The sequence below is a fragment of the Balaenoptera borealis genome (assembly GCF_965194805.1).
Source record: "Balaenoptera borealis genome assembly, chromosome: 20".
Classification (NCBI taxonomy): domain Eukaryota; kingdom Metazoa; phylum Chordata; class Mammalia; order Artiodactyla; family Balaenopteridae; genus Balaenoptera; species Balaenoptera borealis.
Window position 1 is genome coordinate 42,429,695 of NC_138879.1, and position 15,124 is coordinate 42,444,818.

At 51.2% G+C, this 15,124-nt stretch overlaps 2 protein-coding genes across 4 annotated transcripts in view; one reads left to right on the forward strand and one right to left on the reverse strand.

Annotated features, from left to right (window-relative positions):
- Positions 1-15,124, forward strand: part of ASIC2 (acid sensing ion channel subunit 2) — a gene marked incomplete at its 5' end in the record, with an annotated part of 1,025,374 nt that overhangs the window by 760,849 nt on the left and 249,401 nt on the right. Inside the window, one exon of one of the 2 annotated variants that reach the window (XM_082370896.1) lies at positions 13,514-14,233. The exons of the other annotated variant lie outside the window; for it this stretch is intronic. Within the exon in view, the coding sequence (XP_082227022.1) occupies positions 13,514-14,233 (720 nt within the window). Of the gene's footprint in view, positions 1-13,513; positions 14,234-15,124 lie in introns of those variants that run through there. 2 annotated transcript variants of the gene reach the window in all.
- LOC309618201 (uncharacterized protein) lies at positions 1,899-11,965 on the reverse strand. 2 transcript variants are annotated; one of them, XM_082371603.1, is made up of 2 exons: positions 3,972-11,965; positions 1,899-2,672 (listed from the first exon to the last, which is right to left on the reverse strand). In XM_082371603.1, exon 1 carries the CDS (start codon positions 6,333-6,335, stop codon positions 5,682-5,684), a length of 654 nt encoding a protein of 217 aa, XP_082227729.1. In that variant the 5' UTR covers positions 6,336-11,965; the 3' UTR covers positions 1,899-2,672; positions 3,972-5,681. The 2 variants fall into 2 exon arrangements, with proteins under 2 accessions (XP_082227729.1, XP_082227730.1); XM_082371604.1 differs by having other exon boundaries at positions 1,899-2,189; positions 2,439-11,965.

The following is a 15,124-nucleotide window of genomic DNA, read 5'->3' on the forward strand; positions in this document are numbered from 1 at the left end:
GACACAACACACAAGCTGTGAAGCTCTGACGTAAGCACTGGGGAGCCATTGAAGGATTTCAAGCAGAAGAATGATGTAATCAGAATGGTAGGGTCATGAATGGATTGGAGAGGGAGGAAATCAAAGACAAGGGGCCCAGTTAAGAGCTATAGTAACAGGGTAGGCTGTAAGCTGTAGACCAGAAGGCCTGAACCAAGGTATCAGCCATGAGAATGGAACACTGCCCAGGGGCTTGAGAATAATTTAAAGGCAGAATTGATAGCCTTCAGTGATGAATGGAATGTAGCAGGGGAGGGGGGCCGGTAAGGGCTTAGTTGAGGATAATTCCAAGATTTCTACGTGAAAAAGGGACTTAGAACTCATGAATGAAATCTCTCTCTTCCCATGGCTAAACTTCCAGTTCCAAATTTAAAAGGATATTGTCAATACTTCACAAAGCAACACGGACATTTCACATTCCTCTGTATCAATCAGTGTGAGTATGCAAAAGGGAAACACACACACGTACACACACATAAACACATACACACATGTACACATACAGACACACACACACACACACACACACACACACACACACACACACACACAAAAGCCACCAAGGGAAGTTTGCCTTCAGAAAGCTAATAAATGAGCTCCATTAGTTGAGATATTCTGATTTCTGACACCCATCTATAAGTCAGAATTCTGTCACTGATTGCATAAGATTTCCAAGTCCTACAGAACAAAGCCCTAAAATGTTTCTGATGGAGACATGAGCAGTAGAACTGTTTTCTCAAACAGAATCCCATTTCTCCTTTATTGTTTCTTTCTGCAAGGGAAGATAAAATGAGGTAAAAAGTGGTCTGTCATTATTTTTAGTCTAAGAAACAGAAAAGAAACGTTTAAATACCACAAAACTCCCTTTTTATAGAACAACTAAACACCCACAACGTAACCCAACTGGCAGCAATGTAACCAACTGGAAATGTTAAGCCATGTACTGAATCACAGTTTGGCCATCAAACAAAATGACAACAGGGAAAGTTTGTTCAAGGTGATGGCTGAAACAATGGACCAATGAAAGAAATGGACCTTTGTCATTTAGACTCTCTCCTCCAAAGAAATAAGTGATTTTTCTGAACAGCCAACGTTTCCAAGAGTTAAGGATTTATTTATTCCTTTGAATACCACAACTTTTTGTTTTTAATGGAACCATTTGGCCAAAACTCCTTCTGAAAAATATCCCATCCTTTCATATATTCTTATGCAAATTATACAGAACAAAATGTAATCTTGGCAACTCAAGGCTATCATTGTAAATTCCAACTCTTCTTTGGGGCTAAAAGACTCAGGACAATTTGAAACGTGTGGAGTTTGCCCAACATTAAGTGGCGTCTATTTTTAGTCCTCGTATCTGTTTTTACAGTTGTTTTGTCTTTACCTTTGTGGTCAGGCTTTGGCTATATATTCTGCCCATCAGTGTCGTTGAATCTTAAGCCTACTTGTTTCTTTTCATAATGTATGTCATTTCTATTCTACTGATGAGCCTGAAAAACAAAACGAAGCATGTTATCAGGATTGTACATAAAGTAAAAGTAAGCAGGCTCCCTGAAAATCAAAGGCTCACTCATGCTTAAACTATGTGATGTTAACTTTAGTGCCTGGAAGGCTGTATCATGTAACAGGGGTTGGAGGGAGGATTTAATATCAGCAAAAACCCAAGTTTGACCTTAAATAATCCACTTGATTTCTCTCAGCCTCAGATTCCTCCTTGGCACAAAGAGAAGGAATAATATCTACTTCACTAGGGTTACTTGGGGATTAAATGAGACAATGCATGCAAAGTCCCTAGCATTATGCCTGCCACATTAATATCTGCAATTAAGGCCATTATTATTATTATTATTATTATTATTATTATTATTATTATTAGTTTAGGGACATGCATTGTGACTGCTCAGACTTTTCCTTACCTCTTTGAACTGCCACTAAACCAGAAAGAAGAATACCATGGGTGCCAAGACCAAGGAGAATTCCAACCAGAGTTAAAGATGGAAACGTGATGTAGCTGGAGAAAGTGCTCAGACCCTTCATGCTGTCGAGGTCCAGCCAGGGTCAAGTGCACCAAACCAAGTCAGCCAGCCATGAGTTTAATCGCAAGTCAGAGTAAGGTATCTGGGCAGAGTCTGGGAACAGATGACAGAGACCTAGCCAGCAGAAAGGACACAAGGAAAGCAACACCTCAGAGCAATCCTCATCCAAATACCCCTCCCTTATTGGGGACAGTTTGTCTCTGAGTCGGTTTTTATTATGGGGCACTATTTGGTCACAACGCATCTATCATGTGAGTCACTGCTTGGGTTTTGTTCCAGGATTGAACAAAAAGGGATTGAGACTAAGGTGGGGACCCTGGCAATGCAGGGGGAGGGGTACCCAGGCGCAGGAGGAATACACACGAGTGGGCAGAGTTCAGGGTGATGGTTCCAGCCACGTAAGGGCAGCATCTGTGGCTCACTTCCATTGGCGGGTTGGCAGTACTAAGGTGGGAAGGATGGTGAGGTTGGCCAAGAGGTCCAGGTCCAGGGGTCCATAATCCAGTGATACCACTTCATAGAGACAGAAATTCTTCACCTTACGACGTGCCTTCTTTCCAAGCTTGGCTCTGGTAAGGTTGCTCGGGCTTTGTTTGTCTGAAATCGAACAAACTTCACCAATAAAAACCTATTTGTTAGTAAACCCTGTCTGTCCTAATTCTCCTCTGATCATCGTTCAGGTACAAAGAGATGTCTTCCTGGAGTGCCAATCAGGCCGGGTGTGCCCTTTGTGCTCAGATCTTTTTACTTGGTGCTGTTTCATCTCTAACCCAACACGTTAGCAACCTTGTCCTGTTCTTTTCTTTAAAAATGTCATCATTTTCCAATGACCTAGTGTCACCATCATTAGCTGAGCCATTCACCTAGTGTTGGGCATGTGAACCGTTTTTAATTTGTTTGTTTTTCTCTAGCATGACTGCGAATACCTCTGTACTTTGTTTAGGGGTTATTTCCTTGGGGAAGCTTCTAGGGTGTGGGATTACCAGGTCAAAGGGTATGAACTGTCTCATGCTCTTAATTACACATCAAGCTTATGAACTTGCCTTTATAACTCCAGGCACTCTCAGAAAGCTGTTTTGAATCTAATGTTGTGTGTTAGCGCTGTAGGCTGCTGAGAATTATTGAATGAGCAAACTTAAGCACTGTTGGGCTAGAGAAATATTGATTAAAAGCAGAAAGCAAAGCTGAGGTCTGGAAGGAAGGAAGGGAAGGAAGGAGGGAGGAAGGGACGGAGGGAGGGAGGGAGGGAAGAAAGGAGACAGGAGGGTAGGCTGAAAGTCTGTGGTTTGTAAACATGAGCTCCCACTTTGCAGCCCTGTGATGGCTCTCGGTGCGTTCGATCATTTGGACCTTCTCTTAGCCCAGCCTGGCACTTGTACCCCTGGGTACTTCCCTAAACCTCTTTCTTACCACTGGACTTGTACAGTTTTAGCTGTGCCCATGATGGCATCACACTGAAGCTGGGAAGAACAGAGCTCCAGATGCACAGCAGATGCTGAGAACCTAGCTTCTGTTTTCACTCCCTTCATCTCCCCTAGGGCTTTTGCAAAATCCTGAATTATGCTGCCACCCACCTTATCTTTTCTCTTTCTAAACTCCCAATTTCCTGCCTTTCTAATAATTACCAACGCATTGGAGTCAGACCTGGGTTGGAATCCAGGCTCTGCTACTGTGTGACATACTCTGTGTGACCCTAGGCAAGTAACTTCACCTCTCTGAGCCTCATTTTCTTCATCTGGAAAATGAGGCTTAACTCAGTGCCTGACATCCAGCTCAGTGAATGGTTGCACTGGGGGATTATGGTTTGAGCTGTGCTTAAACCAGCAACAGAGAGAATAAGATTGGAAAGATAAAGTTTCTATGTTCCCATCTGTAAAATGGGATAATGTTACCGACCTGGGAGAGTTGTTATGAAGAACATTACATGGGGGAATTCCCTGGAAGTCCAGTGGTTAAGACTCGGTGGTTTCACTGCTGTGGGCCCGGTTTCTATCCCTGGTCGGAGAACTAAGATCCCACAAGCTGCGCAACGCGGCCAAAAAGGAAAAAAATGAACATTATATGGTGCACATAATAGTATGTGGTAGGTACCTGGCTGGTACTCTGTGTTATCTTCCTCTCCTCTCCCTCCCCATCATCCCCTCCCCTCCCCTTTCCTTCCCTTATCCTGCCTTCCCTGTCCTGCCCTTCTCTCCCTGTCTTCTCTTTGGATAATCACACAGGTCCACACACTGCAAAAGAATGTATAAAATCCCTCCCGCTCTGCCCCTCCTGTGGATGGACAGGCAAAATAAACTAGGAGGAGAGAAACCCGAGATAGTGGTTTGGCCCAGGTCATTTATAAGGGAAAGAAAGTGAACAAACTGCTAGTGGCTGAGACAGAGAAAAGCTGCGGCTGGAGGGAAAGCAGCCTGGATGGAGGCTTTTGACAAATCAACTTGGCCTGAAATCTCTGCGTCACTGCAGAGAGTCTGTCTGTCTGCAAGACAGATTCAGGGCTGGTTAGTAAGTGCTCCCCAAAGGGGAGGTGAGAGCCGGGGTAAGACTAAGTCATGGCTGAAAACAGTTAAGGGGACAGTCGAGGAAGTGAGAATAAAATGCCTAATTGTACCTGGGGTTTTATATGTCATTAAATCCGATTTTAACTGCCTGCCTCTTCGTAATATGAGTGGGTGATATCTACTGGAGAAGGTTATCGTGCTTAACTGTTTTAATGAGGGTTTTGTTATGTGTATGGGAGAGGAAATTGGGTAGAAAAGTGTGCAAAGCTCCATTGCTCCGCTAACTTTATGGTCAAAGTTACAACCAAGACCCAGTTGTTCAAGCCTAAACCCAGAATAGGGAAGGCCACGCTGGGGGAAGAGGCAGATTCATTATTGACGTGGCCTGGACTTGGAAAGTAAATGTCACAGGTCAACAAGACACCACTGGGGACACAAAAAGCCACATCAGGAGGAGGAATTGGATGTGGACACATGGACGTCATGGATCAGGGCTCCTCAACGTGGGCTTATGCCGGTGTTGCCACTGGTCGCAGATCCTGTCTCCAAGGTTGATCCCTGTAGGCAGAGTCATACAATTCTCCATGAGTTGGGGTGAGAAGATGAAAATGAATGGAGAAATTCACTGGGAAACGTCTATGGTGATTGGTCTCAGACCAAGGGAGGGGAGCCCCCTCCTCTGGACCCTCTCAACACACTCTAGCATAGCATTTATCATGCTTTATTAAAGGTATCTATTTTCTTACCCACGTTCCCCCACTGGACTGCAAGCTAAGACAGGGACCACGTCTGAGTAGACCCTGCATTTCCTGTGCCTAAGACAGTGCCCGACACACGCTAGGTGCTCAGTCAATATCCACTACAGTCCTCATTTCAGCTGATTCAACCAACCTGATTAAGACCCTGTACTCTAGAGCCAAAACACCTGGGTTTGAATCCAGCCACCGACTGGACAAGTTACTTATCCAATCTCTGCCTCAGTTTCCTCCTGTGTAGAAGATCTGTGATGGTGATACATACCTCATAAGGTTGCCGTGAGGATTAAATAAGCTAACGCATGTTCATCGAGCACAGTGCCTGACACATAATTAGTGCTCAGTCAATGTTAGCTCTCAAGTATCAGCATTAGCATCAGCATCACCGTCACAATCATCACCACCATCATCATCACCATCACCACCATCACCACCATCACCATCACCATCATCATCATCATCACCATCACCATCATCATCATCACCACCATCATCATCATCACCATCATCATCATCACCATCATCACCATCACTATCATCACCATCACCATCACTATCACCATCACCACCATCATCATCATCACCATCACTATCACAATCATCACCACCATCATCACCATCACCACCATCACCATCATCATCACCACCATCATCACCACCATTATCAACATCACCACCATCACCATCACCATCATCACCATCACCATCACCATCATCACTACCACCATTATCATCATCACCATCATCACCATCACCACCATCACCACCATCACCATTATCATCATCACCATCATCACCATCACCACCATCACCATCACCACCATCACCATTATCATCATCACCATCAGCACCATCACCACCATCACCATCACCACCATCACCATCACCACCATCACCATTACCATCATCATCATCACCATCATAAGATCAACTTCCCAGTGACTGGGGCAAGTCACTAAACTTTGTATATCAATTTCCTCTTCTAAGTTTAACCACGTGCTCATTAAGATCACTTTTGGCACTGACACCCTCTGGTTCTCTCCATGGTGTGTCTTACCCACTCTCTTTATTAGTCACAGAAACTTCTGAATCCCAAACTGGTTTTCTCTGCCAACCCATGCACGTTTGGACCACTTTCCCAAACCAACAAGAGCTGTGTGCTGAGGGCACTCAATTGTGTGTGTGTGTGTGTGTGTGTGTGTGTTATAATTAGTAAAGAAAATTTGACCAGAAAATTAAATCCTATGCAAATGCATCACGTAACTGTTCAGAGGCAAATGGAAATATCTTTGCACTATCTGATGTTTGAGATTATCCACGCAAGAGCTTTCATCCATCAGAATATCTAGCAAAGAGCTGACGGAAAATCTGATAATAAAACGGCGAGCTCTGTGTACCACTTTGTCGTAGGATCCACTGTCCTTTTTGGATGGGAGAGCAGGACAACGTGAAATGAGAAGTTGAGGAAAATAACAGGAGTTGGAATGAGATGCCAGAGGAAGGTAACCATAAAATAACTGCAAATACAGAGAAAAAAGGTGTGAAGAACATAGAATACAATTACTCTAGTAAATGGTATTCACAGAAGGCAACCATTGGCGTGAGAAAAGGGAAACATATGGAGACTATACACACATATGTATATTCATAAGTGTCACTAATAGATTATACAACAAATTGATAGCATTAGTTGCCTCCAAGGAGGACAGATGGGTGACCGGGGGAGGCGAGGGGTGGAGAGATTTGTTTACTAGACTGTTTACTGTTTTGTCCTTTTTGACCATGTGAATACATTGCTGATTTCAAAATGGGTGGTCGAAAAGTTATTCCGTAGGGTGAGCAGAGAATGACCCTGAAGTTGGAATCAGGATTTTGGTTCTGTGTTTCTCGGCATCCATCTGTGTGATTTATAGCAAGCCACTCCCCTCTCTGGACCTCTGCTTCCTCCCCTGAGAGTGAAAGGGTTCAATTACATTACATCCTCCCATCTTTCAGGATCTGCCATTTCCCAGGGAGCACAGTGCTTCAGCAGATCACAAACCTGGCAGCTCTCTGCTCTGGATCTGGTCCTTTCAGTCCCCATCTTTCTTCTGGTAGTTGTGGGCCCCTGTTTGCCTTCTTACCCTTGGGATTTAGTGCTGGTGAAGGATGAGCAGCTGAGAGCTTGAACTCCAGTAAAATGGGATGACCAAAAATGCACAAAAAAAAAAAAAAAATCTGGAGAACCTAAGAAGGAGCCCAGAAGAAGAGAGAACCAGGAGGGGCCCAGTATAGTATAAGAAAGCCACGGAAGAAGCGGGAGAAGCAGTGGAGATGCTGAAGCACGTGAAAAGGTAAGATGGAACAGCAACTCCAGTGCCAGCCCCATGGAGGCAGGCTGGGATGGATGGGAAAGGAGGTATGCAGTGACCAAAACCCCGGTGAAGTCCTCCTTGCCCTTTCCACCAGTGCAGGAGCTCCCATCATGACTACTGGACATTGGCTGAGGTCCTGTGACAATGCAGCCACCTCTCTGCACCCAGAGGCCACCAGTAGCACAGGCTAAGAAGGTAGCAGAGGGGACTGCTAGCCTTCAGGCAGAGGTTGGGGAGAGGAGAAAGGGAGGAAAAGAAGAGAAGGAGAAAAGAGAAGAGGGGGAGAGAGGGAAGCAGAGTGACAGAGAGCCCAGGGCAGTACAGAGACAGAAAAAGAAAGACAGAGAAAGAAGGAGAAAAAGCGAGGTCTTTACATTCACAGACAGATCCACAAAAGCACACCTGCCCCCTAAGAGCAATGAGCTCTCAGACTAGAAGTAGTGTTGACTCATCACCACGAGTCCTAAAAGGAAGTGTGCCCGGCATTCTAAGCAAAGACCCCGAGAGCCCATTGTTACTGCCCCCTCTCCCCCCTCCACACCCGCCACATACGCTAAATCCCAGGGGTGGAGGAGGGTGGCAGATAAGATCCCACGACCAGCAGGAGAAAGATCAGGGCCTGGATGGACCAGGTCCAGAGTAAAGGGCTTGGTGAGTTCATACCAATGGGTATGGGACCATTTTAAAGATATCGACAACCGCGATCCCATCCCAAGAGCAGAAAGTACAGGAGAAACAAGTGAAGGAACTGATGGTGTTTAACCTGGAGAAGAAAGACTTTCCTGAAGATTTTGCTAGAAGGCAGACTACTAGAGCCCCTTTCACCACTGACATACTTTGATTCTATAAAGTATTTTGAAGGGTTCCCATGCGAAAGAAAGATCAAACTTATTTTGTGTGGCTCTCCGGGGATAAATTAGGAGACATTTGCAAAGAGACTGATTCCAGTTTGATGAAAGGAAGATTTAAACACTGCCAGATGTTTTGGGATAGAATCAGGTACCGGTGGACTGTCGCTGTTCGGGTGTGTAGCAGCAATTCCAAAGAGCAGGGTTAAGTAGTACCTCTGATACTTTCTAATACCAAGCCCCTGAGCAGTAGGGATTGGGGGTAAGCAGGAATATCAGGGGCCCCAGTGAAGCCCCATCAAGCCAACAAGTATTAGCTCCTACAATTGGATTATAAAAACAGAAAATCACATTGGCCTAAATGGACCTTCCTGCCCAACAAACTCATTTAATGGGAGAAAGAGCTTATATTTGGCGGTGGTGGTCACCCACCAGAATGTGGGTTGGCTGGCGCCCAAACATCACACAGGAGGCCAGGATTCCAGGTGTGGAGCGACAGATGTTTTAGAGATAAACAGGAAAAGGGAAATTTTCTTAAAAGCTTATTCTTGGGAAATCACAATGCTAAATTCACACTTCTCGGTGGATAGGTCACGTGGGGCAACTCATGCACTGCCTCGTGAATTTGTTTTTCTGGCCAAGTGAGCCTGCAAGGATGGGAAAGCTAATTCACATGAGCTGTTGTGTCAGTGCAGCTCTGAGGGCAGAGATGGTATGGGGTAGGGTTTGAGAGCACAGGGGTTGGAGCCAGACTACCTGCATTGAAAGGCTGCTCTCCTGCTTAAGCTGTGTGGCTTAGGTTGAGTAACTCAACCTCTCTGTGGTAAGGCTTCCCCTCTTCGAAACAGAGAAAATAACAGTATTTGCCTAGTAGGATTATTTTGAGGATTAAACACTTAGAATGCTTATGACACTTGTTTTTAATGTAAGTCACTTAGAACAAGTCCTAGTGATTAGGAAGTCCTACATTTATTATTTTATTATTGTTATTATTTATCATAATACTTTTCAAAGAAGCATGACAGAGAAGGAAAATCTTGGACTTTGGAATGAGTTATTGCTGAGTTCAATTCCTGCTCTCCATGCCCTTGGTTCAACAATTGTAAAAAGAGGGTAAAAATACCCCCCTGCAAGGTTGGAATAAGAAATTAAATATGTTTATGTGTCTGGTACAGTTGCCTGGCATACAGAAATAGTCAAGAAATCTTAGTTCCTTTCTCCTCTTCCCCATTTTGGTGTGTTTCATCTAGGTGCCAGGGCACTGTGCTGAGAGATAGAGACAAAAATGTGAATGAGATGTGGTCCCTGTCCTCAAAGGGCTCACGTCCAGAAGAAAAGCCTAGACACACACGGTGACAAGGTGCTATACAAAGGCTATGATGCAGGTATCAATCCAGTTACCTAGGAGGCAATGCTTCAGCTGGGATTTGAGGAAAGAGCAGAACTTCACAGAGCTGGTCAAAGTATTGGTCGAGAAAGGGGTGGGGGTGGGGGGGATTTCAGGCAGTGTAGGAAACGCACTGCATACACGTGCCAAAAAGAAAGCCATCGATCACTTGGGATCACTAGGCATCCCTGTGTCTGTCTCTGGATTTCTGTGCCAAGACCCCTGAAGCCCATGCAGGATACCCTTCCTCTCTCTGAAAAAGTGACCCATCTGAAGAATTAACAGGAAAAACCATGGCAGAGAAGATACTCAGGCAACCAAAAGCAGCATGTGTACATTTCAAGGGGGAAAATGCCAGGAAAGAAAAAGCCCACAACAGCTGAACAAATCAGAAACGTAAAAGGTCTTAAAGGTTTCTACAAGACAGAGTTTCGTGCCACCCCAGGGCTAAGATGCTGGAAGATGTCGCATGCCTGCCCTGGCTGCTTCATCAGTAATTTCACTGAGCTCACAAGGTCGCCCCACCTTGGTCTGGATATGTGTCACTGTGGCACCCCTCCCCCCCCCCCACCAGCCCAGGACTGCTGGGACCAGGCTGAAGCACTGGTGTGTGAGCCTTTGTTAGAGGCCCCATAAAACTGGCAGATTCAGAACCTTCCCCCCAAAGCTAGCAACAGATATCTTCAAGGAACCAAATCCAAAGCAGAATTTTAGCAAAGCCTAACTTCTATAGCTTCTTCCCCAGGTGAATGAGAAGAGCCTCCAGGAGTGTGTGTGTGTGTGTGTGTGTGTGTGTGTGTGTGTGTGTGTATGTGTGGGGCTCAGATATCCCCGTCTCCAGAGACCAGATGCAGGGGCTGCCATGATGACATATACCCTCCAGGTCAGTGGGGAGGGAAGGCCCACCCAGCACCGCTCAGACACCTGATGCTCATTCAACAGACTTACCTGGACCACCTCTAATAAATCATCACAAAATGGGTGAAATGCCTCTCCAGGCCCAAATTTAAATCCTCCAAACCCCAAATCTCCCAGCTTCACTGGGGTGCCCTCCCAGCCTCAGGATCCCTTCACATTGTCTCTCCCCTCGCCGCCACCATCACAATCTACTCTCTGGAAAATGTCTACGAAACTCCTTTATCCCAGGGAGTAATAAGGCTGGAAGTGTTATCCATCCAGTGAGGCCTCAGTGAGTCAATTATCTGGGAAATACGGGAAGAGACCTACCATGTACCACGCGGGGCAGGCAAGGAGCAAGACTCCAGCCCTGGCCTCGAGGCGCCTGGCCCAGAGAGTGCAAACTGCAAGGCCCCGTGGTGCAGTCGAAGGAACCAGGGCTTCGGGGACCTGGGTGTAGAATCCTGATCGACCACTTAGGGGCAGTTTGACCTTGGGCAAGCACTTGGCCTCCCAAGTCTAGTGTGAAATGGAGTTAGCAGTACACTGCATGCTTCACCCATCCTCCCAAACACGCCAAGGCAGAATATTTTAAAAAGCTAAATGAAAGTGTCCAAAAGTGCCCCAGGGCTTAGTGGAAGACCCTGAGCCTGTCCAGGAGGGAAGGGTGACATCATCAGCCAACCAGCTGTAGGAACCCCGCCATGAGAATGGCAGGGATGGAGTCTCCTGTCCCTGGAAGTCATCCTCCTCCCCGCCGCCCACCCAGGAAGGCTGCACTTGGTGGACTGCGCCAGGGCTGGGCAGCGGACCCAACCGGGGAAGGGGCTGGAGGACACCGGAAGTTCCTAACAGGCAGGGGGCAGGGCTGCCCCACTGAGCCCAACCTGCCAGAGACCCAGTGACCGTTCCCAGCACCTCAACACACATACCCATTTACACAGCACACACACGCAAAACACACCACCTCCAGAAACCCCGATATCCACCCACACGTCCACACGCCCGTTCACGCCCCCCACCGCCTACCTGCACACTTACACACACGTAGAGCATACAAGCCATCACTCTGTCCTACACACAGCACACACATTCAGAGAGCCACAGCTCCGCACGTAGGCTCACATTCACCAGATACACAGAAATGCCCGTTCACACGTACACACGCACATCCCACCCACACTCAGTGCATGACGCCCCACTCACACACTAGCTCAAATGCCCACACTAGACAGCGGCTCAGGTTGTCGACAGTCCAGCCCGCACAGTCCGAAGTGTCCTCACACTCATCCCCACGCGGCCCACGTAAACGCAGCGTTTCTACTCCACGTCTCTCCCGCCAGCGCGGCACATCTGTGCAGCTCATTCCCCCCACCCCACCCCACCCCGCCCGCCGGCTCCGGCAAAACGCTTCCCGCTCGGTGTGCAGCGGCCACAGTGGCCAGGAATTAAAATGCAGCCAGGAGGGGCCGCGCGCGTCAGCACCGCGTCTCCGGGAGCGCACGGCGCCCGCCGCCGCCGCCGCCCCGCCCGCCCGGAGCCGCGGGGCCAGCGAGCTGAGGAGCAGGTGCTGGAAGCCCAGCCGCGCCAGCGTCGCGCGGCCGCTGCCCAAGTTCGCCCGGGGCCCGAGGAGGGCCGGGCAGCCGCGAGAGGAGCGCAGCCGCCGGCGCCGCCGCCGCCGCCGCCGCGGGGCTGGGAGTCTCGAGAGGAGCCGGGCGCGCGGAGCCGCGAGTCCGGGTCACCCCCGAGAGGTGCAGCCGGGGCTCCTCAGTCCCCGGCTCCTGGAGCACCGGGGCAGGAAAAAGAAGAGGCAAGGGACGGCGAGACCGGGCTTTTCTGGAGACTCGAGGCACTTCGGAGAGCCGCGGGAGAAGCGACACTTCCCTCTGGCCAGCACCCTTGAAGGAGCCCAGCGGCCAGCAGCCTCTGGCAGGACCCTGAGACGCCCCCAGCCCCAGGCGAGGCGCGGGCTCCGGACTTGGGGGAGCTTTAGCAGGTCTGAGCCGAGCGCAGCCCGAGGAGCAGTGAGAAGGGTCCCGGAGGAAAGGGAAAGAGGGCAGCAGCCAGCAGGGCGACCGCTCACCCCTGTACACGCCCACCGCACCCGCCAAGCCAGGAGCCGCCGCGCGCCTCTGGGGGCGCTCGTCCCCCGGCGCCTTCTCCTCCGTGTCCCAGCACCGCGGGCCACCGGCCGGGCTGGTGGGGTCCTTGGGGGTGTCCGAATCGGGCATTGGTGGCCGAGTGGCTGCTCTCCCGAGACCAGCGTAAAAGCTGGGGTTAGGCGGAGCCGGGGGGGCTCGGCTCAGGGTCCCCCGAGATCCAAGACGAGGGGAGGCGGGCGCAGCGCCCAGAGACTGGAGAGGCGGCGCCCAGCGGGGCCCCTCCAGAGGTAGTGGCCGGCGTCGGGCGTCCGCCAGGAGGACTCGGGGCCAGGAGAGCCTGGGAGGCGCTCGGGGAGGTCCGTGCCAGGGGCGGCGGGCCGAGGCGGGCTCGGTCCCGGGCGGGCGCCCGCGGAGGCGGCGGTGGCGGCGCCGGGCGGGCATGCCGCGCCACCGGAGCTCCTTTCGGGCGCACGCTTCCCTGGCGCGGGCTGCGCGCAGCGGCTGCCGCTGCTGCTTCCACTGCTGCTGCGGACTCCCATGGCGGCTCCGCCCGGCCGGGACCGCCGCCGCTGCCGCCAGCCGCGGGCTGAATGAATGAGCCGGAGTGGCGGAGCCGGGCGGCCCGCGGCCGCGCTCACCGGCCCGGGACGCTTCCGCATGGCCCGGGAGGAGCCGGCGCCGGCGGCGGTGGCGGCCGCCGGGCGGCCCCGGGGCGGCCGGGGCGGCGAGCGCGAGCGCGAGCGGGCGCTGCAGGGGCCGGGGGTCGCCCGCAGGGGGCGGCCGTCGCTGAGCCGCGCTAAACTGCACGGGCTGCGGCACATGTGCGCGGGGCGTGCGGCGGCGGGGGGCTCCTTCCGGCGGCGGGCGCTGTGGGTGCTGGCCTTCTGCACGTCCCTCGGCTTGCTGCTGTCCTGGTCCTCGAACCGCCTGCTCTACTGGCTCAGCTTCCCGTCGCACACGCGGGTGCACCGCGAGTGGAGCCGCCAGCTGCCCTTCCCCGCCGTCACCGTGTGCAACAACAACCCGCTGCGCTTCCCGCGCCTCTCCAAGGGGGACCTCTACTACGCCGGCCACTGGCTCGGGCTGCTGCTGCCCAACCGCACGGCGCGCCCGCTGGTCAGCGAGCTGCTGAGGGGGGACGAGCCGCGCCGCCAGTGGTTCCGCAAGCTGGCCGACTTCCGCCTCTTCCTGCCGCCGCGCCACTTCGAGGGCATCAGCGCCGCCTTCATGGACCGCCTGGGCCACCAGCTCGAGGACATGCTGCTCTCCTGCAAGTACCGCGGCGAGCTCTGCGGCCCGCACAACTTCTCCTCCGTGAGTTGCCCTCCGCGCGAACCCGCTCCCCCGGCTCCCCCAATCTCCCGCGCCGGAAGGCCGCCGGCCGGCTCTCCCCGCCCCCCCGGGGCTGGACCCCAGGCCCCTGGAGGTGACATCAGCCCACGAGGCCGAGGCTGAACCCACTCTTAGGTACCCCGAGTCTTCTCCAGGTTGTGGGGACTTGGACACCACTGCAGGAGGAGTCGCCCGGCTCCCCTGTCCCGGCCTCTCTCCTTGCGCTGTCAGCTCCCAAGCCCCTCCGCTTTGCTGGCTATGGTCCCCTCTGGGAATACCAGTCCCCCCCCAGAATACCTTCTCCCCCATCTCACCCCCCGGGTCCACAGGGCTCCAGGTAGCTACCCTGTGTCTGGGATGAAGGGATGGGAAGAGAGAAAAGCATGTCTTAAGTGTGGGCTTGTTGTCTTTGGGAAAACCGATAGGAAGCTCTTCAAAAAATGGGCCACTGCGAGAATCGGGTAGAGGCCCTAAGCAAGCTTGGGACCCTAAGCAGCTTATGGCTTGAGAGTTCCAAAACTCCTCCAATCTAGGGGGACTTTGGAGGAAACTCCCAGAATACCAACCAACGCTGAAGCAGTAGCTGGTTTGGTGGGAGAAGCAGCAGCCCCTTGTGCTACTTTTTGAAAGCGCTTGTGTCTTAAGCTACCCGGGAATTGAGCTGTAGCGGGCACCATTGGGGCCCTTGACCCCCCAAGGTGTGAGTATGGGTCTTCCGGTCTAGGGGAACCAACGCCCTGCAGTGGGGAAAGCAGCATGGCAGAGATATTGATGTGAACCTCCGGGGCCAAGAGAAGTTGTGCTCGGGGTTTGTAAACTGTTTGCTGTGCTGGTTCCCCCGTGCTGGGGTCTGGATAACGCAGCTGTCGGACA